The sequence below is a fragment of the Leptosomus discolor genome, chromosome 9 (genome assembly GCF_034619465.1).
Source record: "Leptosomus discolor isolate bLepDis1 chromosome 9, bLepDis1.hap2, whole genome shotgun sequence".
NCBI lineage: Eukaryota > Metazoa > Chordata > Aves > Leptosomiformes > Leptosomidae > Leptosomus > Leptosomus discolor.
In genome coordinates, this window is record NC_141399.1 from 11,468,132 (window position 1) to 11,491,770 (window position 23,639).

At 46.1% G+C, this 23,639-nt stretch overlaps 1 protein-coding gene across 3 annotated transcripts in view; it reads left to right on the top strand.

Moving 5' to 3' along the window:
• Nucleotides 1-23,639, top strand: part of GRIP2 (glutamate receptor interacting protein 2) — a 301,834-nt gene that overhangs the window by 180,095 nt on the left and 98,100 nt on the right. The window contains exon 1 of one of the 3 annotated variants that reach the window (XM_086469676.1): nt 7,681-7,759. The exons of the other annotated variants lie outside the window; for them this stretch is intronic. Coding sequence (XP_086325802.1) covers nt 7,681-7,759 — 79 coding nt within the window. Of the gene's footprint in view, nt 1-7,680; nt 7,760-23,639 lie in introns of those variants that run through there. 3 annotated transcript variants of the gene reach the window in all.

The following is a 23,639-nucleotide window of genomic DNA, read 5'->3' on the forward strand; positions in this document are numbered from 1 at the left end:
CCTGGGGTGGAGCACCTGGATCCAAGAAGATTGAGATCAACAAAACCTGCGAAGCAGTTGGGGACACAAATTCATCACGTGGCTGGTGTGAATTTGTGTCATGGTACTGAATTCAAGGATGCTGTGACTGCGTTGGCCTGGGATTTGCTCCAAGACCTGTTTTGTTTGGGGGCTTCTTTGCAAACCCTGTATTGGACAGCCATAATCTGGCTTGGGCCTTTTGAAACCTTAAAAGTATTGAGCTGGGTCTAAGTAATGATGTCCATCCAGTGCTGCCTTTTCCCAAAAGGGACCTGTGAAATCCTGTCAAAGCTGAAGGTCTCCAGAGATGGCCTTGGGTCACAGGAGGAAGTTTGTTCATGCATGTCCCACTCAGGTGTGGGTTGGAACCTGTTTTCTCTGTGGTCATTCCTTGGGGGCCTGTTTCAGGCTGAATGACTTCCCACCACCGCCACAAGGAATGTGACTGAGGACCCCAGCGTAAGAAAGACGTGGACCTGCTTGAGCGGGTCCAGAGGAGGGCCTCAAAGATGAGCAGGGGGCTGGAGCACCTCCCCTGTGAGGACAGGCTGAGAGAGTTGGGGTTGTTCAGCCTGGAGAAGAGAAGGCTCCGGGGAGACCTTACAGCGGCCTGCCAGTGCTTAAAGGGGGCCTGCAGGAAAGGTGGGGAGGGACTCTTCATCAGGGAGGGTAGTGACAGGACCAGGGGTAGCAGTTTCAAACTGAAAGAGGGCCGATTTAGGTTAGAGATAAGGAAGAAATTCTTCACTGTGAGGGTGGAGAGACACTGGCACAGGTTGCCCAGAGAAGCTGTGGCTGCCCGCTCCCCGGCAGTGTTCAAGGCCAGGTTGGATGGGGCTTGGAGCAACCTGGTCTGGTGGAAGGTGTGTCTGCCCATGGCAAGGGGGTTGGAAGTAAATGATCTTTAAGGTCCCTTGCAACCCAAGCCATTCTGTGTTTCTATGACTTAAAGCCATGGTGCCTGGAGGGACCCCAGTATGACCAGTCTGAGCAGCAGGTTGGTGTGATGGGACTAGTAGGACAATCTCCATTCCTGGCTTTAGCCATGTTCTTGGGAAGATAATGGAGTTACCGATGCTAGGTTGCCAGAACCCTGATGAACCCAGAGTATTTGCCAAAACGCCCCCTTTATCTGCCACTTCTACTGTAGCTTGGGGTAACATGGTATTTTTATTTTCTAACAGTTGCACCACTTTTTATTCCTGCATGTAAGCATCAAATGCTTTTTACTGAGTGTTTCACTTGTTCTTATTTGGACTGAAGGTTTCTGTTACCACTGGCCCTTAGGGGACCAATTTAGCTGCACTGAACCAGTTTTGGTGTTCAATTCCTTCTTTTCAAAGAGCTGCATTTCCACATCAGTTGAACCCTTCGTATGCTGGCATCTTCCACACTTCCAGCTCAATGAATGTTTAAAAAAGATATTTCTCCCTTCTGTCGGTCCTCACACATACATATGCCTCTGCTGTCTAAATGGTGGGGGGACATGAAAGTCATGCTGAGAAGCGGGGGAGATTTTAATGTAAATGATGTACCGCAAGGGACACAACCTCATTCCAGATGAGTGAGGTTTTATGCACAGAAATGCAAAATATTCAGCCCATGTATCATTAAAGTGTTCCAGCAAAGCCTCTTCTAGCCAGAAAGTGCCTGAGTAAATTCTGAATTGCTGACCGTGTCTCAGCTCTCTGCCCCAACCTGCGCTATGATACTGTCTTTCGCAATTGCAAACACGTCCTGCGGCATCCTGTTGTGTGGAGGGTTCCTGTCTCGAGTAAATCTTCACCCTGTTGGTGTCTTGTGGCTTTTGTACCTTGATGGGGAAGCCTGCAAAATTCACTTTGTTCCCTTCCAGTCTTAGTAATGAGATGCAGGCAGAGGAGGTAATTTCATAATCCGTTGCATTTTTCTGATAAAATACAGAGGATTAAAGATAATATGGGTGTTTTGGTGCCCATAGTATTATGAAATAATGCTTGGAGATTGGAAATGCAGTTAAGTGTGAGTATTGTTTTAGGTTACGAGTTTTCTTAATTTAACCAATGTTTTTGATGTTGATGTCGTGGTGGAGGAGAGGAGGGTTTGTGTTTTATTACGGGGAATTTTCAGAAGCGTTATTCTGACTTCAGCACATGGGTCTTTTCATGAGGCTGGTGCCCAGCAATCACACAGGTGCCTGAGAAAAGCCCATCTCACCATCTTATTTGAATCGTCTTCCCACACTCAGCTGCATAGGAATCAACCTATTCAGACTTTACAGGATAAAGTTACTAAAGCCAAAAAAACTCCTGGAGAGAATCCTTGAAGGTGTTGTGTGCGTGTATCCTGCACTGAGTGTGCAGATACCCCTAAATCCTGTATGTTCCTTCTGGGCCATTAAGCAGGATCCTTCAGATTGTATCATCTGAGTGATGGATTGCAGAACTCTGCCTGTTGCCTGCCTACCAGTTTAACTTCTTGAAGCCCTTTTGGAAGCCATGGTGCTGTATAAGCAGAAGATATAATTAGAGGGTTTTTTTGCTGTAGCTATTGGCACAATGGAGTCCAAATGGTCTTTTTCACCCTGGTTGGCACAACCCTTTCTCACTGTAGGATGGAAAAAGCCTGATGAAAATAGGTCAAGGGACCATGATGTAAATGTTAAGTACTTAAGATCTCCATCACAAGCTGGTGTAACACAACATCTGTGCTGGGTTGTCTGGATCTGGTGTGTGATGTGCTGGGGAGGTATGTGTTTCAATGGTGGTACTGTGTAAATTGTATTATACTAGTTGTGTGTTAGTATTAGTAGTATCTTATGGCCTTGTAGCCTGCACAGGGATATACCATGTGCAGAGTAATACAGAAATTGAGTGATTGAAATCTCTGTCCTCAGCATGGCTGACCTGATAAAGCATCGAGGAGAGGCATTAGGCATTAGTTCATGTATTTCCCTTCCCATCTCATGTCCAGGCTGTTATCCCCGATGGCTCCTGTTTACTGGATGCTGCTGCTCAATTCTGCATAGTCAAACTCTGCTATTTAAGGATGGTGCTGAAGCAGCATTATTTGTTTGCTTTTACCACTCTTTATGCATGTCCCCCCTTCTTTTAAAGCCACAGAGAGAGTGGAGCAACATATGCAGAAGACCCTTGCCTGCGTACTTGGGCTTGCAATGACCACCCAAAGCTCAGCACACCTTGCTCTCCCACTTCTCCCCTGTGCAAAACAAGGCTCTGAACTGGTTCCGTGCTTGGTGGCAAAGGAATTGTCAAGCTGATTCCTAGCTCAAGCCCAAGTCATTGAGGGCTGGGATCCATTTATTTATTTGTGGCATATCCTCTCGGCTCTCGTAGTTGTTATTAAAATAAGGCTTGTCAGCACACTGAAGAGGGTTGGGGGGAGGGGGGCTTTGCATCTTCCATGCAGTTTGATCCTGCTCGGCTTGTTAACACTCAGTTGCTTTTGTGATTAATTATTTAGTCTTCTCCCTCGGTACTGGGGTATGATAGCGCAACCCCCATTTCTGCTGAGATTCACAGTTCTCTGCTTTTCCGTGCAAGCCCTTCACACCACCTCGAAGCATGGAGCAAGGAGGTCCAGCCTGCATTGCTTGAAGAGCCTGTCAGCCGCCCAAGCTGCTGCTTGCCCCACAGCACCGCTGTAGCAGCCAGGCAAGGACCGGGGCTCTGCCCATGGGTGGCCGTCAGTCCCAGCTAGTGCATGTACCAAAGTCAGTGGGGAGCAGTGGGGAGAGCTGTCCCTGAGTGCACTGTCCCTCCACACCCTCTTCACTGGGTATTTTTGTGAAGGGGAGACATCAGTCGGGGCCGGTGTTGACTCCAGGTGCAGTCAGACACAAGAATCGCAAATTGGAGGCGAACTTGTCAGTAGAGAGACTTTATTTGGGGAGTCAGGCTTGGCAGCCCTCTTCCCTTTCTCTTTCAGATGCCTTTTGAATAGCTTTCAGTTCAAGTTTTTGTAATCACTCGAGCGTAGCTGCTTCAGCTGTTTGGTTTTGGGGTGTTGCTTGTTGTCTCGATTTGCTCTCTAAGGCCACATGTGCAAAGAAGTTTGCTAGTTCTCTGCACCCAGTGCTCAGGTAACTGCTTGCACATAGCAGGGGCAGGTGTGGGCTGCCCCCTGAGTGTGCTGCTGTGGTTAGGTGCTGGTGTGTGTTCACACACTGCATGTGTGTGGTTTGGGCGTAGGGTGAATTTGGGCCCAGTGGGTTCTGTGGTGGTTGTAACTGGGCTTGTGTTTTGAAATGGGTGAGCCGAGTGCTTGTAACATCCGAACCGTTGCCTGTCCTCTGGAGCTGCAGGGCCCATGGACCACATGCAATTAGTGGCCCAGGGAGGCCTGCAGATCCCCCCCAGCTCTGGAAGGCACCTTCCTCCCTCTCTGAGCCTCCTCAGCTGTGCTTCCTGCTCGAAGCCCTAACTGCTGGATAAGGCGAGGCCTGAGGTCTGAATAATTAGCAAGGAATTAGCTGTTTTCTTTATGACATGGTCTCCCCTGTTCCTCTTGATGTTTGCATCCCTCTTTCATCTCGTGCCTCTGTGGCAGATGCCCTGCACAGCCGTGGGACGCGTGGGAGGCTCTGCCAAGGGCAGGCAGGCACATCCCAGTGCAGCAGCATCAGGAGCTGGTGCTCATGCCCCAGCCCTGCAGACGTGACTCGGAGGGTGTGAGTCTGTCCTTCGCCCTGCTGCAAACTCCCTGTCTGCTGCTGGATGAGCTGTCCTTCCTTCAGGTCCGTAGAATAGTGAAGTGCCAACTCCCCTCTCCATCAAAGGTGTTGGAAAAGCTGATTGTGCTTAGGAAGTTGATGAAGCATTAGCCTGTGTTTCTTTATGTTTTATTGGGGTCCATAAATTAATTAGAAAATCACAATGAAGAGGAAAGGAGCCAGGGAGAGCAATTATTTGTCAGGAAGACATCGTGACTAATGGTTTTGCTACGTGTTAATTGAAAGCGTTGGAAGTTTTAGCAAACTCCTGAAGGCAGCTGGTGCTGATTGTATAGAGCAAACTACACGAAGCTGCATCGCTCCCTTGCTGTTTAGGAAGCTCAGTGGTAACCAAAAGGTGTTAATCAAATAGCATCTTCAAGACTTTGAGCCAAATGATGGAGCCACAAAGCTCAATCCTCTGAATGTCCCTATGTTTCTCCAGTTTCCCCATATGTTATAATTTTTGAATGGCTTATCTCTGCCAAATCCATTGGGGATATTCTGCTTGATCTCCTAGGGCTGTATTTTGGTGTAAATCTGTGCAAAATCATCTTTGGGCTCCCTGTGCAAATGTGGAGTGCAGAAACATGTGTGCTTGTGGCCTCTGTCCACATGCCGTGACCATAAAACTTGCACCATGTGGATCCAAGACCTCAAACACCTCCCAGCTGGGTGGCAGTTGGTCCCTGTGAGCCATGTCTGCCCACCGCAGAGTGATGGGGACTGTCATCGTCATGAGGCGGAGTGCCGCTGAGGCCCTCCCTGTCCCTGGGGCCAGATTCAGCTTGCAGGAATGACATAGTTTCCAATCAGAGGACCGTAGTGTGTGCTTCCATCTCCAGTGCCCATTAATAGCACATAAATAACCTGCTTGGGTCAGAGATGCTGAGGGTAATATGTAAGGTGGAAAGAATCCAGAGTGGAGGGTGGACTCGCTGCCCTGGCAATTAGATCATAGGAAAAATAAAATTGAAGCCCAAAATGCCCTTTTCTTTTTCAAACTCATCCAACTGTTGAAATTACATTGGGCCACACTGTAAGTGTAGATACCCCAGGTGCAGTTTTTTCATAATAAAACAGCATTTTAAGACCCTAGTGTCATAACCATTGAGCCATGTTGGTCATATTATTTATTAATAGTTACCATTTCAAGGGCTTGGTCTTGATACATAAGCTTCACTTTATACTATTGCTTAGTCTACTTGATGCTTGTGGAAGTATTCGTGTTACAGGGAAACTAACATACATAATAACTTGTGGGTTTTAGAGTGTCTATAAGAATATGTTTACCTTCTCATTTTTCAAGAAATTAGCAAAAAAAAATAGTTCTGTAATAAAAGAGTATATGAAGGGAGATTAAAATACACATTATATATAACATCTTGGTAAAATCCCAATTGTAAAATAATTGAATCTCTCAAATTATCTAAATATTTTATTTATGTATAAATATAAATGTATTAATAATTTTTTATATTATTCAATGTGCTTTATTATATTCTGCAGTGCCCTGAACACCTTTGACTTCATAAATAAAAGAATTATTATGTAGAGTCTTTGCAATATGAAAATTAATGCTTAAATGCTTGGAAACTTACAAAAAATTAGCAGGTTTTCTAAGGTTAGTGATAAGGGTTCATAAACAGACTAATTTTTCCACTCTTAAACATGTCAGGTCAATGGAGTACAACGGGAGATGTTAACAAAACCTGTGCTATTTTAATGAGACTGGCGTGTTTGGAGGGCAGCGTACCCAACTGTTATGCTGCAGCACTCTCTAATCACATCTCCAGACACTGAAAGAGCAATAAAGCATGACAAGATTGTATAATAACTCTGTTAATCACTTTTTCCAGTAACATGAAGAGAGCATGCCTCCCCGCCCCCTTTCAGCACCTCAGGACATTTGGGGCAGTTATTGCAGAGGACCACCATCCGTTGTTGTAGTCTCTGAACTCACTTTAAGTCCTTTTTGGGGTAGTGCATGTAGTGTGTTTTGCTTCTTGGAAGGAACTGGGAGCAGGACATACACGTGTGTCTGTCCCACCTGCCTGCCATGAGAGGCTTTGAGAAGGGGACAAAGCCAGATTGATTCAGAAGCACATTAAATGTGCTCACCCCAGTTTTCCTCCTGACCTGATCTCAAGTCCTCACTTGCACTATTTATGTGTTTTCCCCCTAGCTTTGTGACCTGGGGGATGGGGCAGGTAGAAGGCTCTGAGGTGGGAGCGCCTTTGTGCTTGGTTTATGGTAGGAGCCTGTGGCATGGTGGGCACCAGTGCCCTCTCCAGCCTGGCAGCAGCAACCTTCCTGGTGGTGTAGCTCTGCATCATGCACAGGAGGATCTGCACGTCAGCCCAACGTGTTACCCAGCAGGGGAATGACTCCAAAGTCCTCGGTGGCCAAAAATTCCTTGTGGAATCGCCAGGTGGTCTCTGGATGGACAGCCCATTGCTGGTTAACCACACAACGTGGAAACTGGGGGTTCTCTACCCTCTCATATAAATTTGCACATCTAACAGCCGCTTGGGTAGCAGACATAGAAAATTGGGTTGGGTGGAGAGGTTTCCAAAAGGATGCTACTTGACCTCTGCCACCCACTCTTTCCAAAGCTTCTCGGTAGCCAGGAGGCGCCCCAGAAGAAGATAATTAGGCTAGCGCTATTTCAATCTCCTCTGATCCCTAAGAAAGAGTTAATTACAGTCTTTTCCCTTTTGCTCAAAGGTGGCTGCGTATTATTATCAGAGCTGTAATTATTCATGCTAATTGCTTATTTGGAGAGGGAGAGAGAATGAGAGAGAGAAGCCCCAGACTCCACATCAGTGATTAGCAGAGCAGACCAGGTGCACTTCGTAAGGCTGGACGAGGTAGCACTGGGCGGTGGAAGGAGGTTGGGGATGCTGGAGTGTTTGTGACCGACTGGTGGAGCAGACCCGGTCCTGCTAATGCTGCCACCTCCTCTGGGACTGAGAAAAAAGAGCATGCACTTCTTACAGACCTTCCTCCGGTGGAGGGCACTCCGAGGTAATTGTACTGCTGACTGGGAGTCTTCATTTGTTTTGTGGCTTAGTTAACCTTTCGTCATGTTTTTTGTTTTGTTTTAAATCGCCCAACGAGGGAGCCGGGTGGGTTGCAAGATGCATGTCTGAGGTCTGTGTTTAAGCTTCTCTGCAGATCTTGCAGTTGGTATTTCATCAGCTGAACAAAAACTTCTATGATCCCCTGACTGCCTTGGTGTGGGTGTTTCTGAATTGGGAAGGGAAAAAGGAGGTGGTGTGTCTGTCCTTTTCCCTAGTTATGGGCTTTTAATAGTAAGGCTTATTCCTTTAACCAGATCTGGGGCTTGCCTGTTAAAAGCAATGGATTTGAGCTTTATTTGTTAGTGGCTAAGGGGGTCTGAAGTTTTATGGTCTTGATTAGATGCTTTGGAGGCAGCAGCCCAGTAGAATTTAGCATGCTGCAGAAGCTGGGACTTGGTGGGAAAACACTGTGGGAAGCTCTCTCCTTGGGCGTATCTGGAGCAGTTTGGGGATGGTGGTGTGCTCGGAGCATGGTGGCACACAATGGCTTCTTCTGAAGCGAGTGAATTGTTGGTGAGGTGGGAGCTTGTTGTGAGGGCTTGAGTCATCCCTAAGAAGTAATTATTTTATTTTACTTTCTTTTTTCCTGGAACTGCAGGACCATGTGTCCTGCTTGACTGGAGTTGCAAACTGCTCCTAGTATCTAATCTCTGCATGAGTCAGTGCAGTGGTGAACAGTCCACTGTGGCAGGGATGTTTTCTGTTGATCTTTCTGTTTTCTCTTAAGCCTTTGATTCCTGCTGTTCTTAAGGCTGGGAAAAACAACCTTAAGAATCACACTTACAGGTGACATGAACTATGAAGGTTTTAACGAAATAACTGGAAGGAGCTGCCCCCCACCAAATACCTTAGAATGTTCTTCTCTCCTTTTTATAAAGGTGTCTCTGCTGTCATCCTTATGGACAGCAGCCACATGCTGTGCTGAAACGCAAACGGGACTTCTCCCTTCTGGAGATCTAAAATTATTATCCTTGTGCTTTAACTTCCTAACGGGCCATAATTATGTTTTAATGTACTGAATAATCTTTTCATCTGGATGTTTTACTACTTTCTTAAATTACACAGGCTTCCCATGTTCATATGCTCTTCCTGACAGAGGAATTAGCTCAAGTACAGTGAGGTGGGGACCGAGGACTGCTGCTGTAGGGACTGCAGTCATCCCCATCCTCTGGGGTGGGAGGAAGGGACAGAGATGGGGTGATGTTTTCTTGTGAGTATCAGGGAAGTTTGGATTTTCAAAGATGTGAGAGGTTTGGGTCACTATTCTAACAAGTATTGTGTTGCTGAACCTGAGCTGAAGGTTTATTTGTAGTGCCTTTTGCATGACGATTCCAAATTTACAGTGGTGGTACAATAGAAATAGTCCTTAGTTAGCCCAGTCCGTCCGAATCTGAATCCCCTAGAGACAGCGAATTTTTCACTTCTCTTGAAATCTCTAGGGATTGAGAGCCTTTTTTACTTCCTAAGGTATCTGGCCAAAGCACAGTGATTTTTTCCTTTTTTATTTTTTTAAAATTTTTTTCTTTTTCTTTTTTTCTCCCCGTATTTTCTGATGATTACCACTTCATCCTTTGCTGTTCTGTTCCTAAGATATGTGTAAGCGTATGTTATCCAGCTAATTACTCCTTACTGCTTTCCTATGGACCTTAGATCTCCCAAACATCTCCTAAATAACGCTGCTGTAGAACACTAATATACCTTTGCATGCTCCTTTAGCAAGCTTCCTGTGTGCTGCCAGCAGTGCTTTCTTCCTCTCTGCCTGCAGTTTCTTCTTCAGGGTGGGGTTGCAGGATTGTAAATGAGCATTGACCTTCTTGCACCTGTGTCACTCAGTAGTGCAGCTCCATGTGCAAATTGCCTGGCGAGGTCTGAAATCTTTGGGCTGTAGACCTGATCGTTGCTTTACAGGGATTAAAATATGGTGCACTGCTCAAGGAGAGCAGTGTCCCAGAAGAATGTACTCTGGAGGTTACCAAAGCCCATGGGAGACTGTGATCTCTAATGAGGGAAAACACATCTCTCTGTGGAGGAACTACATGTGGTGCACAGTGCTTGGCTGTCATTGAGATCCCCTCATTGTGGAGTTCTGCACAAGCAGAATTTAAAATCTCTACAGTTCATGTCCTTTTTAAGTCATAAAGGGATTCCTTGATGGATTTTTGTGTCCCCTATTTCTACGTGGATGTCAGAGTTAGAGTATGTAGGTAGGGGAGAACTCTTAACTACTATTGGATTTTTCCATTAGGATGTTGCTGGTAGGGAAACATTTAAAAAGATTATCAGATGCGGTGCTCAGAATGTCTCTTGTGGCATGGGTTAATGCTGGCTCTGGACAAACTGGGGCTACGCTATTGCGGTGCCATGGTCTTCATTCCTGTCCCCTAGGAAGGGAAGTGACAGGACTGCCAAGAGCAACTTGTCCACTCAGTGTTTGGTGTTGGGAGCTGATGCTGTTGTGCGTATTCTGTGACTGGAGGGTGACCAATGTGCATCCTAGGGATGTTAACCACTGTTTTGGTAATAATAATAATAAATAAATTCCAAAAAAAAAAAAAAGTAGCCTCTCTGAGTGACCTGGAGTGCCTTGTGCAACTAGCTGACCTTGTGCGCCGTAGGAGAAAGGATGTAGGATGTCTAACATGGGTGAGTCCCAACCAGAGACGATGCCACTGCCCTTCACCTGTTTACATACAGATTTTTGGGATGTGAGTAAAGAGGCTTGGAGCAAGGCAACTGCAAGTACAGGACTGGGTAATAAAAAGCTGGGTAGTGAAGGCTCGTAACAGTTTGGTGTGTTTGCTAAATGCCTGCCTTTCATCTGCTGTTGACCTGTGTCGGACTCAGAGCTAAATGGGAGATATACAGACAAGCTTTTCAGAAAGCGGGCATGTCTAAGCAGCCTTGGTGTGCTTTGATCTGAAAGGCTCTTCTGTAAGCACCAGCCAGCCTTTCAATTGATTGCTGTGGGAGAGAGAGTTTGATTGAGTGAGATGGCACAGTTGGTTTACTGGATTTTAACTCCAATAGTTGAAATAAGGCTTTGTAAGAGGCTGGCTTTGGGAGTCAGGGACCAGGGAAGTGGACTCTCCAGTCAGCATCAACTATTGCAGTAGTTTGGGCAGTGTTATAATTTTCTTTTTTTTTTTTTTTTTCCCCCTGACAAAATCCATTAATTAAAAGGCTACATCAATCAGCACTCACTGAGTTTGACAGATCTGAGATTCAATGCTAACTCATGGAGCTGCTCTGCATGGTGTGTGTGAGTGTCTTTAGGGGCTAGGGCAGCCAGCAAGTAATCATCTGTCAGTCTGAGTTCTTGCTCCATCTCCCCCCAGTATGTATGGGTGAGGGGAAATGAGGGAGTAATACTTTACAAAACTCAGCAAGATTAGTGAATATCCTAGAAAAAGCCCCACCCCATCTATGCATTTGCTATCAGAACAGCAGAGCTGAGAAAAGGTGTTTGGCCATTGACCAAGTTGCACTTCCCAGAGAGTACCCTTCTCTACAGTGAGCCCTCACAGGACTCTGGACCAGACCTGAACAGTGTGGGACTGTGCAGCTGTTAGAGCAGTTTTTCTGCTAATCAGCCCCAGGACTTATCCCAGCTAGAAATCATTGTGGGCCCTAACGTGTAACCTCTCAGCAGGTGATGTCCCTTTGGGGTTGGGTTTTTCTGACAGTTTCTGTGGTCACGTTGCAAGGGGCAAATGCTGATTTTTATTTTTTCTTGTGATATTGCTGTTTCCTTGTTTTGCCCTCATGACATCCATGGGGGTATCCGCTGTTTTCTTCATCCCCAGCAGAACTTTAAAACCCTTGCTTGAATCTTTCCTTGTCGTTTTGTCTAAACAGTGACATGCAGTGGCGACATAATGTGATGGAGATGTATGTAACAAGCTTCTGTAGAGAGTCATTTGCAGGTGTATATATGTGTGTATATATGTTTTACTAGCACTTAAAGGTATTACCGGTATCTCCCACATTCCTTTGCTGCTGCAGCAACCTGTGGTGTGGATTTTGTGGGCTATTCCCAAGCTCACAAGCAGGCATGTTGCAGCTTTCTTCTATATTCCCCTTTCCATGCTCAGCCAGAGTTATAGCATCCTTTAAAATGTAGTGGTAATGTTTAATTTTCCAACATATACAAACTAAATATTCTTGATAGTATTATCTTGACAAGTTAACCTCTGCTCCTCTTGCTTTGTGCTGTGTTAGTCTCTTACCCCCCATTGCACTATGCACGTGCACACATCCATACGCACAAGCCCACTACAATGTTTTCTGCTAGGGTCCTCACCAGCTGTAAACCTTTGCTGCTTCCACAGCATGAGGGCATTTTGTATGTCCATCATCAGAAAATGAATGGGCAGTGATCTAGTAGGGATTTGGTCAAGCAGTCCTGGGTGCAATGCTCAACTGGACGTAATGCTGCATAATCTTACTCCAAACATAATCAATACCACGGTGCAGGAAGCTCTTATGTGAACTGTCTCAACCTCCTCCCCAACTCCTTCTAGTTGGCTGCTCTGTACCTTCAAAAAGGCCTGACTTCAGGGGCTGATGTCTATTATTTTTTTTCTTTCTTTACTCTTTGTGAGACTTAATTCAAGTTAGCACATGAATTTTGTGGCTTGCCGAGTTTACATGAGGGGACCAGCAAAGTCAGATGTCAAAACAGAATCTCAGTTCCTGTCAAAAGGCTGGGAAAGAAAAAGATAAGGGGTATCCAGTGTTTGTATTGGACTCATTTGGAATATCAACAAATTCTTACAAGTCAGACCCCCCTGGCTTCAATACCTGATTTGTGACTCTTGAAGTGCCTGGTGCAACTGGGTTGAAATCTACTTTGAAGCCTGATTCTCCCTGACACACAGGTTTCTTGGGGTTTTTGTTTGGTTTTGGGGTGTTTTATTGTGGGGTTTTATGTTTGTTTGTTTTAAGCTGCTCAGCAGGTATTTGCTCTGGTAGGTCAGCTTATATGGACACCAAAGCAAGAAACAGTCAACTGTGCCTCGCAGCAGCAGCTTCGTTCTTGCAGGGTGATGTCGTAACCCTGTGTATGTGCGTTTGAGAGTAAAAAATGTTAAACTGCATCTCTTTCTGTCCCTGTTCTCCTCCCCCAGCGCTCCGTTAGCCATTTTAAAAGGAGCTGTGGAGTCCAGCCCTCTCAACCGAAAGTACATGCTGCTCCCTCGTGGAGTACCATGCATTGCAGGCGAGGCCAGGAGTACAGTGCTGCTTTGCCTTGCAGCCTTAGGCAGATCGCTGTGCCTAAAGGACTTGGTGTAGCAGCCCCTGAAACGAATGATGCTCCTTATTAGGAGGGGAAAATCGGGTTTTGCAGGTCATGAAATCAGGGGGTTTCATGTCTTTATTTTCCAGCCAGCCCCTGCCTTGGGATGGAACATGTGGGAGTAGCTTGTGGAGCCAGCTTGGCTTTGGAGGGTGGATGAGCAAGGAGGGATGAGGACGTGGTGGTGGGGAGAGGTTTCTTCAGCCTCTTTCAGAGATGAGTTGACCTGAAGAGCCTGAATGCCCAGGATATTAGAGGCTTGCGTGCCTGTCCAGCATGCTCCCTGCAGGCAGCCCCATCTGCAGTGCTGCAGCCTAAGGCAAAGTGCTGGGCACTGCCAAACATGGGGCTAAATCCCTGTCACAGGAGATGGAGCAAACCTGAAGTCTGGGCTGTTCCCAGAGAGGAGCAGGAATTGCCCTGAGTACCTCCTGTGTTCCTCTGAGGAATCTACTAAATCCTACTGTCATCCAGCGGCTTCCGACTCTTGGAGAACTCAATGAACAAATGGTCTTTATCATTTCTGCTGGAAGTAGGTACCGTTTTGGAGAAAAGCCCTCTTTCCTTCTGATGCATAGGGAGGAGGAAGAGGTTTGAAGCCTGGCTGTAGTTGCAACAGGGCAGAGTTAGCTCAAGGCTCCTGAGCTCCCCCAGCTCATGGACCCACCAAGGGGCAGCGGGAGCTGGCCTTGCCCTTGCTGCTGGTGGCAGCTGGAGTGGCGGCAATTGCTGGGCTGTCGGTAAACGGGACTCCATCCCTCTGACTGTGCCCTTCAGCATCAATGTTACCTGGGGGAATATATAAATAAGACAAGAATGTCTCGTGACCCTTCTCTGGTTGCTTTGAAAGGTCAGCTATACCCATGCTATACTTGTGGGCGTCTTGCAATGGCATTAATAAAAACTTCATATTAATATTGGTGTTAGAATTGAAAACATAAATTGATTGTTAATTAGCAGCTGAACGGTGGCTGAGGCATTGCTGGTAATGATAAGTGGGTATTGGCTTCCCAAGCAGTGTCTGCTCTAAACTATGCAAATGGCATAAATGCAGATCACAGGTCTTGTTTGTGGTTAAAATAGCAGAGGTGTCATTGCTAATGAACACATCTTCCTAGCAGATACTCAGCAGGCTACTAGTACTGGCACATTTTGAGAGTATCTTTTGTGACATTGCCTGGAAGGAGCTGAAATGATCACAGTGGGAGACTGCCTCCTGGTCACCTGCTGGTGGTTGCTCTTGGCACTTTCAGGTAATGCAGAAATGCAGAATTTGAGGCCTTTAAACAAATGCTAGATTTAGAACAATGGGAGGAGACAGCCCTGCATTGTCTCTTTCAATTCCAGGGGAAAACAATTACCTGGATTAGTTCAGCCGCTGCCTCTAGGAACCTGCCTGGAGACTGAAGTGTGATGCAGTGCAGGTACTTTTTGGAAGTCCTCCTTTCTGAGAAATTAGCTGCTTGTCCCCTCTGAGGCACTCTGGCTCCCTGCAGAGTATCCTGGAATGGGGGAGACTTGTGCTCTGACTTCAGCAGACCAAGAGCAGGTCTGCTTATAGGTGTGAGTGCCCACACATGAGACTGAGGTCGCCGAGTCGTGGCTGCTTGGATCCTAGACTGGAGACAAAGCCACCACTGGGTATCTGGGCTGCAAACACAGCCTAGACACTGAAGCTAGTTCTTCAGAGAGATGAAATAATTTGAAATTGAGAATTTGAAATAGCCTGAGGTTATGCCACATCTCTGAGCATGGACAGTATTGTCTGGCTGAAGAAAACCCACAGGTCATCTCTCCCTAACTATGCTGCCAGCTCTCTCTGTCCATGCATACAGACTGTCCCATGGAGTGGCATCCCAGACTGCTGGGCTCCCCAGTGCTTCCCAGGAGGGATATGTGAAGGTAAGAAATACCCTACAAGCTGTCTGCCTGTATCAGCCTCAAGATGAGGGAATCTGTAGACGGTCCCTAGGACAAATGAAATAGTCCTGCTCACTTCTACTGGTTTTCATTTTGCTCATGGAAACCTGTCATAGGGAGAGGTACAGCTGGCCGGTGGTCAGAGCTGTGCAATGCTGTGGTGTAAGATTGACCCTGTTTCCCACACTGCGAGTCCAATTAGATCAAAGTTTTAACAGATGACTGGTGCACAGCAGAAACATCTTGTCCCTGGAAGCTTAGTGACTGAGTCATGCTGTGTGTGCCCCTCTCTAGCTTGGGAGCTTCTCTTCCTCAAAGGCTTTTTATTTTTTTTTTTCTTTAAACTTGGAGGATTTTTGCAGCTACATGGCAGAGAAACAACTGGCAGGGCTGGATGGCTGTACTACAGCTCTCCTCCCAGCTGCAGGTTACAATCCAAAGATCGTTTCCTTGTTGTCAACAGCTTTTCCTCTTGGTTGTTTCAATCTGTATGCCAAGGAAACACAGGTTTCTTAGTCACAGCTTTAGGAAGTGGACTAGCATACTGGGAAACAAGCAGTGTCAACTCATCAGGTTTAGCTGGGGTTGGAGGTTTTCCTTCACTATCTTTTTTTTTTTTTTTTTCCTTTGTTCTACCTAACTGGAGAATCTTTGAACATAGTGAACTGTCTGGAGGTAGTGTTACCCTTCTAAAATGTAACTGAACTGTAGTCTATTCACTGGAGAGGTGCTTGCAGCATTGGGGGAGGGTGTTTGCTTTATGTTGTGCTTGATGTTCTGGATAAGGAGTTATCAGAAGAAAATCTTTAATGTGTGTTGTTGAGGCTGGTTTGCATCAAAATAGAAATCCATTGTGCAACTCTACTGAACAGTCTGAAATATAGAAATCAATGCAAGTGTGACCTGTGTGATTTTTTAGGTAAGACTCTGTGTAACCTTCACTGGAGATTTCTGGGTTTCATTGATGCCATCAAGTCCTGCAGTAAAGTTATCTTGAATGGACAACAATATATTCTGTGGGATTTCTCCTGGGGTGGGTGAATAGGGTGGCATTTTTGGTCCCCTCCTCCAATTAAATTTCCTGGAAAGAAAAACTGGAGTTGTAAAACTGAAGATCTTGCATGGCCCTCCCCCTGCTGTGAATGGGATGGAAGAGTAGCTCTCCTATGCAGCTTTATTAATAGTTAGTTCTGCTGTCTGTCAATCTATTGAGCAGCTCTAGTGTGAGTCTGCGCTGATCAGGTGCAACACTGGTGTCTGTATTACAGTTCCTCCTCTAATGAGGTGATAGTAGGTGGCGCATACCATTAACCTTCCAGGCTGCTCTAATTACTCAGTTTCTGATCAAACACGGCTTGTATGAGTTTGTGATGACTAAACTCAGTAGAATGGTGTTGGAACGTCATAGGCTCTGGTCTCCAGCACACTCTACTTCCCTTGTTCCTCTGCTCCATGCATGAAGCAGAGTCTTGGCAAAGGGGTTGGGCGAAGGAATCTGGGCCAAAAACAACCAATAAAAGCAAAGCAAACTGCAAGAACCTCCCAGGTTTTGTCTGTGTTTGCACACAGTCGTTTTCTATATTTTTCTTCTCAGTCTTCATACTTTTCCCCTAATTTTTACCTTATCAGTCTTGGGAATTGCTTTGAAATGGGACTTTTGGAATTTACATCCCCACCCCTCTCTTAATTCAAACATGGCATTAATCCTCTTCTGGCCCTACGTGAGCCCAGCGTTTTCACAGGGGAAGAAAGCCCCTTATTTCACTGGTTAGTTGTCTTTGCTCTCCAGTTTGCTAACTGGGTGACTAACTCCTTGATTTTGTAATCTATAAAGAGGTGGTGTCTGGTTGCACACAAGAGTGGTGCTCAGGGTAGGCTGTGCTAGCACAGGCACGCAAATATGTCTCAATAGCTTCTGGAGCAGAGCCAGCCGGGGGCCAAGGGTGATGGGGTGCACTTGTCTAAACAAGCAAATGCTCTCCTCCAGAGCTGGTAGGTGCTTATGGCGATGTAAGAGGGACCAATGGTGGGGCTGCCAGCTGTGAACTCCAAGCCAGAGCAGCATGAGAGGGATACCAAACCATGGGCACTGCAGTAGCTCTTCAGGACGCTGCACAGAAGCAAGAAGAAGTGGTGCTAACTTCTCCTATCAATCCAACTTTCATTGTAAAACCTGAAGAGAGACTTCCCAAGGTACCACAGATGAGGTGATGGGAAGACACAGAAGAAAAGGACTTCCCAAAGTGAAGAGGTGCAGTGTGAGCTATTCAATTAGCAAGGGAGCTGGTGGTAAACATTGGCCTCATCTTGATGGGAATGTATAGAGAACATATGCGTTGGCATGCTTGGCTTAACAAGACTGAAGAGGCTCACCTAACATGTAAAGCGTCTGAAGTTGCTTGGATCTGAACTTGTCCCTAGGCAACAGCATTTGCCTCAATGAAGACTCATCTTGTACTATATGTTCATTTTAGCTGAATTCTGTTTAAGGATGCTCATGGTAGAGCATCCCATAAGATAAAATCAATTATGCTTCAGCCATGTTATGTGGCTGAAGTGTAAAATGGGGATCAGTTGTGCCACTGAGAAGAAAATGCCATGTAACACTTCTCATCTATGTCTAAATATGTTCCTGGTAGACCAAACCCACTTAGAAACAGCTGTAGCAAGAGCAAGATGCTGGGGCTGGATGGGAGCTGGCATTCTCTTGTCCTCAAAGATGATGTAGGAAGAGTCCTATGTTGACTTAATACAGCATCCTTTTTGCAAATGCACTTGAACAACAGTCTTCAGAACAGGCCCAAATGTAATACCTGATCAAATTGTGATCTTGGTGTGTCAGATTAGCTGCAGGTGCAATGCTAAAGCAGTCCTGTTTAGTAGATTTTTATCTTCTGTACCAGTGGATGGAAAGGAACGAAAAAGATTCGGAGTGCTGGGCCACAGCGTGTGGGAGGAAAGCAGCCTCTGAGTCACTGGTGGTTATTAAATGACAGCAGAATTCAAATGCCTCGAAAGCCCCAACCGTGCACTCATGTAGGCTGCTAATTGTTGATGATCTGCAAAGGCAAAGCCCTGACTGAACTTCCGAGAGAGCTCTGTTTCCCTAAAGAAAAAGGAACAAAACAGCCTTTTCGCTGGCCTCTCAAGCTGAGCTCTGAGAGCATGTATGACGCAGAAGGCACAGCCTGCCCTCAGGCTGCTGGCTGAGATGGGATGGCGTTGCTGACCTGGGCCCCCGAAAAGCATCTCCCCCTGCATCTCCTGTGGCACCATGCGGAGCCTGGTGTTGCAGCCACCTGGGCGGTCTGTGGCTCTCGTGGTGTCTCGGTGGTGGTTCATGGTGCCTCTGTAGATGTGAGAACTAGGTTTCAAAGGGTAGCCATCCCCCTTTTATTCTGGGGGGAAATAAGTCCCAGGGAGTGATGCTGGAAGGGTAAAGGACTGCTGGATGCAGAACTGTTCCTGCTAGTGCTGAAAGCCTGTCTCAGTTGCCCAATTGAGAGCAGTCTTCCCTATCTTGTGCTTTCCTTATTCACCAGGTCTCTTGCTTTAACCTGGGTTGTTTTAATTCCCTTCAGGCCGTGCTGGAAGGCTTTCTGGTCAAGGCCGAGGAACATCAGGTTTAAGTGGAATGAGGTATTTCAACCAGATGACAACCCTCCCTGGAGAAGATTTTGTTGGAAAAATTTCTCAGCCTGTTCCCTTCTCCTGCAGCCCTGATGCCATGAGTCCAGGAGGACCCAAGCACTCACAACTCTGTGAATCACTCCTGGGCTGGCACTGGTGGCCTCAGGAACCTGAGGGAGAGGAGCTGAGTGGTGGAGGTGGCATACAGGGCACTCCTTCACTGCAGCGTGCTGTCACCAGGCTCCCCCAACAAAAATAGCTGTGTATGCCTCTGGTCAAGGTGCTGCATGATGCAAGCTTTGTGTGATGAGGACGTATGAATTAGGAGCTTACAGCTTTAAAGTCAGAAGAAGGACCAACTTGATTCTCCCTGTTGACAGCCCTGAGAGATCACATCTGTGGTTTAACATGGCTTTTTGCCCCTAAAACTGGTGCTAATTCTGCAAAAAGACACATATAGCTTGGTGCCTGGGGAGATGTTGGAGGTATTGGTAAGTCACTGGCTAAAGCTATGTAAAACTCACCAGGGCTTAGTTTGAGGTCAGAGCCTTGTCCCCGACATAAGACCCACTTGCTGCATGGGGGGGCTCAGACACAGATATGTATCTACCCCCAGCTCCTTTGGGCTTGCAGTAATGCTGGCTCCTTCCTTGCTGTCCTCATCGACTTGTTCGTCTGTAAGAAAACACAATACTTTCCTAAATTTAGCTGCATAAGTACTGTGGGCGTTGTCTCTTCTCCCCCCTTCCCCAGTTTCGAAAGCCATCTTAAAAACTGCACAGCGATTTAAATGGCAGCTTGATGGGAATCCATAGCAAATGACTCTGCAATTAGTAAATCTCTCCTATTGTGACAGCTCTATTATTAAACTGCCATAAATGCCAGGCTATTAATCTGCTGTCTCCTCAATCCCCATGCTTCCTGTTACTTGCCTGTTCTTTTTGCCATTTGAATTTTTTTTTTTAAAGTTTCGACTACTTTCCAGCAAGTGTTTCCAGGGAGGGAGTGTGAGGTGGCACTTGCAGGGGGAGGAAGGCTTTGTGGCACATCCTTAGGAGCTTTTCATCTGTAAGGCAGGTGAGAGAAAGCCCTGAACAGTCTCTTCTCGTTTGCTTTGAAACTTTTGCTACTTCAAAACCAAAGAATGAGAAACTCCTCATTTGCAAAAGTAAAATTTTAGCTGTTAAGGAAGCCCCTTTTTGTGGGAAGGCAAAGGGGTAGGGAGCTAAGCTGTGACAGCAAATGGGCAGCAGCATTGTCTTAGGAAAAGTCATAGCTGTCCTGACAGCAGGGTGAACTTTGCAGCTGCCATTTCTTCCATCCCATGATATAGGCATGCATCTCATTTCCTAGCCCATAAAACCGCTCTGTCACCCCAGGGCTCAGGGACAGGCAGTGATGTAGACAATGTAGTAGGGCAGGAGCATGCAAGGCTACAAATAGCAATAGAAGTGGAGCCTCAAATTTTACCCCAGGTGGTGCCTCCATAGAGCAGGTGTGTTGTGTGTTGGCAGCACACACTTGCACACGCTTGTCCCTCTTGAAAAAGCCGAGGCTGCCGAGCTGGGGGTGGAGGGAGCAATAGTGTGCAGAGGAGCTGCTTCTGTGGTGTAGGACTGGGGTGACAGGAAGGTTTCACCTTTAATCTGAGCATTGAAATTGGCCTATTGAGGAGGCAGTGCTGGCACCTCTGTCCTGGGGTTTCTGCTAGGGAAGGAAATTGTTTCTTTCTTGCAGTGGTGCGAGGATGAGCTTATCACAGCAAGCTGTCTGGCAAGATAATGCTCAGGAAGGTCCCTACCAGCCTTAAATCTGTGACCTCTTGGCTTACAGCTGCTGCTTGGGATGGTGCTGGTATCAGTGGAGAGGTCTGACAGCCCTGCAGCTCCCCTGGCACCACGGTGCCCTGTAGAGGAAGCACTGATGATGGTGCTGCCTGCTGCTGCCTGGCAGCCTTGCAGAAAATCTGGATCTGTATTTAGAGAACGTGCATGTATAGCTGTCCTGTTCTTCTGCAATAAGAAGTGATACTGCCCTGTAACCACTGTACTTTTACCTGCTGCTTGAAGAAGAGTGCATCTTGCAGTACTGTCTGGGCTACCTTGGAAATCTGGGATTGTACAGACTTTTAGCTGGAGTATAAAGAGAGCATCTACCCCCCTCCTTGACAAGGGTAACAGGAAAGTGACCTATCAACCCAAATTATGAGACTTGAAAACTTGTTGTGAGGATAAAGCGAAGAGCAGCAAACCTCTTCCAATAGGGAGTTGCACCTTTATTTTTTCAGGCTTTCCCCTCAGCCTTAATGGCTTGAACATAGCCATGCTGGTGTGAATCAGCTGTGCCATGTAAGCACCTAAATTCTCTTTGCATCCCATTGCTATAGAAACTTCCCCAAGCCTGGGTACCTGCAGAGCTGCTTTGCTGCTCTGGGAGCGCCAGATGCCTCTCAGACAGGGCATCTGGTTGAGGAGATCTGCTGTGGACTTGGCCCATTCTGGGAAGGACTTTTGTCTGCTGCTACTTTTGGGCTGCTGAGGTATTAAAGAAAATGGAGATCTGCATCCACTTAGTGCCAGCTTTAGTTCCATCTGACAAGAGATGGGCTTCCGCTAAGCACACTGCCCTTTGTTAATTGTGGGTATTTAGGAGGCTCTTAAATACAGTATTATACTCCTAATTATGCAGAAATCCTTCAATCTGGCCTGTTTCATCTGGAATTATGCTCAACCGTCAAATCCTGCCAAATACCTTCTCCTTAGAGTGAGGAGGCTGGTGCACTTGGATTGCCCTCTGCAGAGAGGTGAATCCTGGCCAGGAGGCCAAGCTGTCTGGCCCTGGGAGGGACAAGCAGATGCGGTTGCTGCTGGTGTGGATGTCCCCACCTCCCTTCTCACAGCAGGCATGGCCGTGGCACTCACCTTCCCAGCCCTTCACCCCGCGTAGTCCCAGTAAATGCTTATGTTGTTGGAAGTAAGTGGATTATTTTTGTGTTTGTCCATGGGGTTCCTTCATGGCAGCACTTCCAGAGGAGGCTGGATGGAGTCTTTCAGCAGAGAAGTGGGAGAGGAGAGAGTGGCTTTGGGAGAGAACTGATGTGGCAGCTACAGAAATGACTTGTGAAGAGCATTTGTACACTCCCTTCTCCAGCCCCCTTCTGCTCTGGCTGGATCACTTTATACCAGGAATGAGTCATTCTGGGGATAACTACAGCTATGTGATGCTTTGTATATTTAATAGCATATTTAATGTGGCTGCAATTCAGATCACAAGCATCCTTTGGAATGGTGCAACTACTGCTTAAAAAACCACCCCAACAGGCTTGAGGCAAATGCTATTTCTAAAGGAATCCAGTCCTTAATTACCTTGGAAAAACACAGAAAATGTAGATAATTGTTAGTCAGTTATGCCTGGGACACTATCTGCCTAGCATGCAATGCTGTCCAGGAGTGCACGGTTACTGCAGGGGTGCACCTGGAATCTTGTAAGGGAGCTTTAATGCCCACTTTGTCCTCAGGCATTGCTTGTTGGTTCAGAGCACCTGTAAGCTTCATTACTCTGTCTGATCATTTTGATCAAGACCAATTTTATTTTCTTGTTGTCTCCCCTCCAACCAACATACACGCATCAATTCTCAGCTATTTAGAGAGCAACTCCACAATTGTCACTCAAATCTCCACGTCCTATTAAGCCTTGCTCTGCTTCTTAGCAACAAATTAATAGTTGAGTGAAAGGGTTTTATAGTACAATATATTTTAGAGAATAAAGATTCTTAAATTTTCATTCTGTGAGTATTTGGAGAGAATAATTCCATTACAAAAAACTTTTGCTAGGGAGGTCTTTTAAACCTCTAGTGCTAGTTTCTGTTCTGCAGTAGGTCTGGTTATTACTGTGTGTTAGGGATGTCAGCTAGTATGAAAGTGAAAGTGGGAGATAGCAAAACTAGGTTTCCATAGCTGCTCTTACAGATTTCAGAAAATTTCCCTCTGTGCTTTGTTGTTTTTGTGTGGGGTTTTTTTTTTTTTTAACTTTGAAAAAGAGGAGGCAGTGAGAGCATCTTTTTGCTAAGTGTACAGCTTCAAAACTTGGTTTTCTTGGCAATAATTCATCCAGTGTTCATTCTAGCCTGGATTCTGTGTGTTCATCTTTGTGGAGTAATAAGGTTTGAAGCTGTGAGCTTTCAGTATTGCTCCTAGTGGCTCTTGCACAGAAATACACTCTTGGAGTAGGAAGCGTAGCTTGGAGAGTGAACTTCTACAGCAGTTCCTGTGCCTTTGAGAAAGAGAAACAACGTCCAGGGAACAACAGGGAAATAAGATATTGAGGGAACAGCTCCTCTCTGAAAATCTCTAAACTCCACGGCAAAAATGAATAAATTTCTAACTTTTAATGCTAATTGCACACGTAACTACTGTGTTTCAGCATGCAAATGGCTGCTGAGGTAGCAGAGAGTGGGCACTTGCTGCCTTTTCTTATGTGTAATCAAAAGGTACAAATGAGAAGGTGTCTTTTTCATAAACTGGGTCACTGGGTTAATAGAGTTTTGAAAATATCCCCTCCTAACCCATGTCATTAACATCTCAGCATCCGTCTAGATTTTAATACTGTCATATGCCTGTGATATGCCTGTCTGTCATGTGCTTGCTCAGAAGATTTTCTCCCTTAGTCGAGGAAATACTCTGCATGATAGAGATCACTGCTGAATGCAATATGATGCTTTGACTGGCAACAATTCGTCTTCATTTGAACACTAAATATTCCATTTCTCTAGCTAGTGAAAGGCTTGATTTAGGATAGCAGCTTAGTGACTATTCCAGGCAAGGGTTTGAAAAGGCAATATTCAGCTGAACTTTACAGAAATTCATTTTTTAAAAACTAGTTGAGCTTTTGATATTTCTGTGTCTGGTACACATTCCCTGGACTCTTGTGTGTCCTGCTGCCATGGGTTTGACTGAGACACTCTTGTATGGGTGGTGCT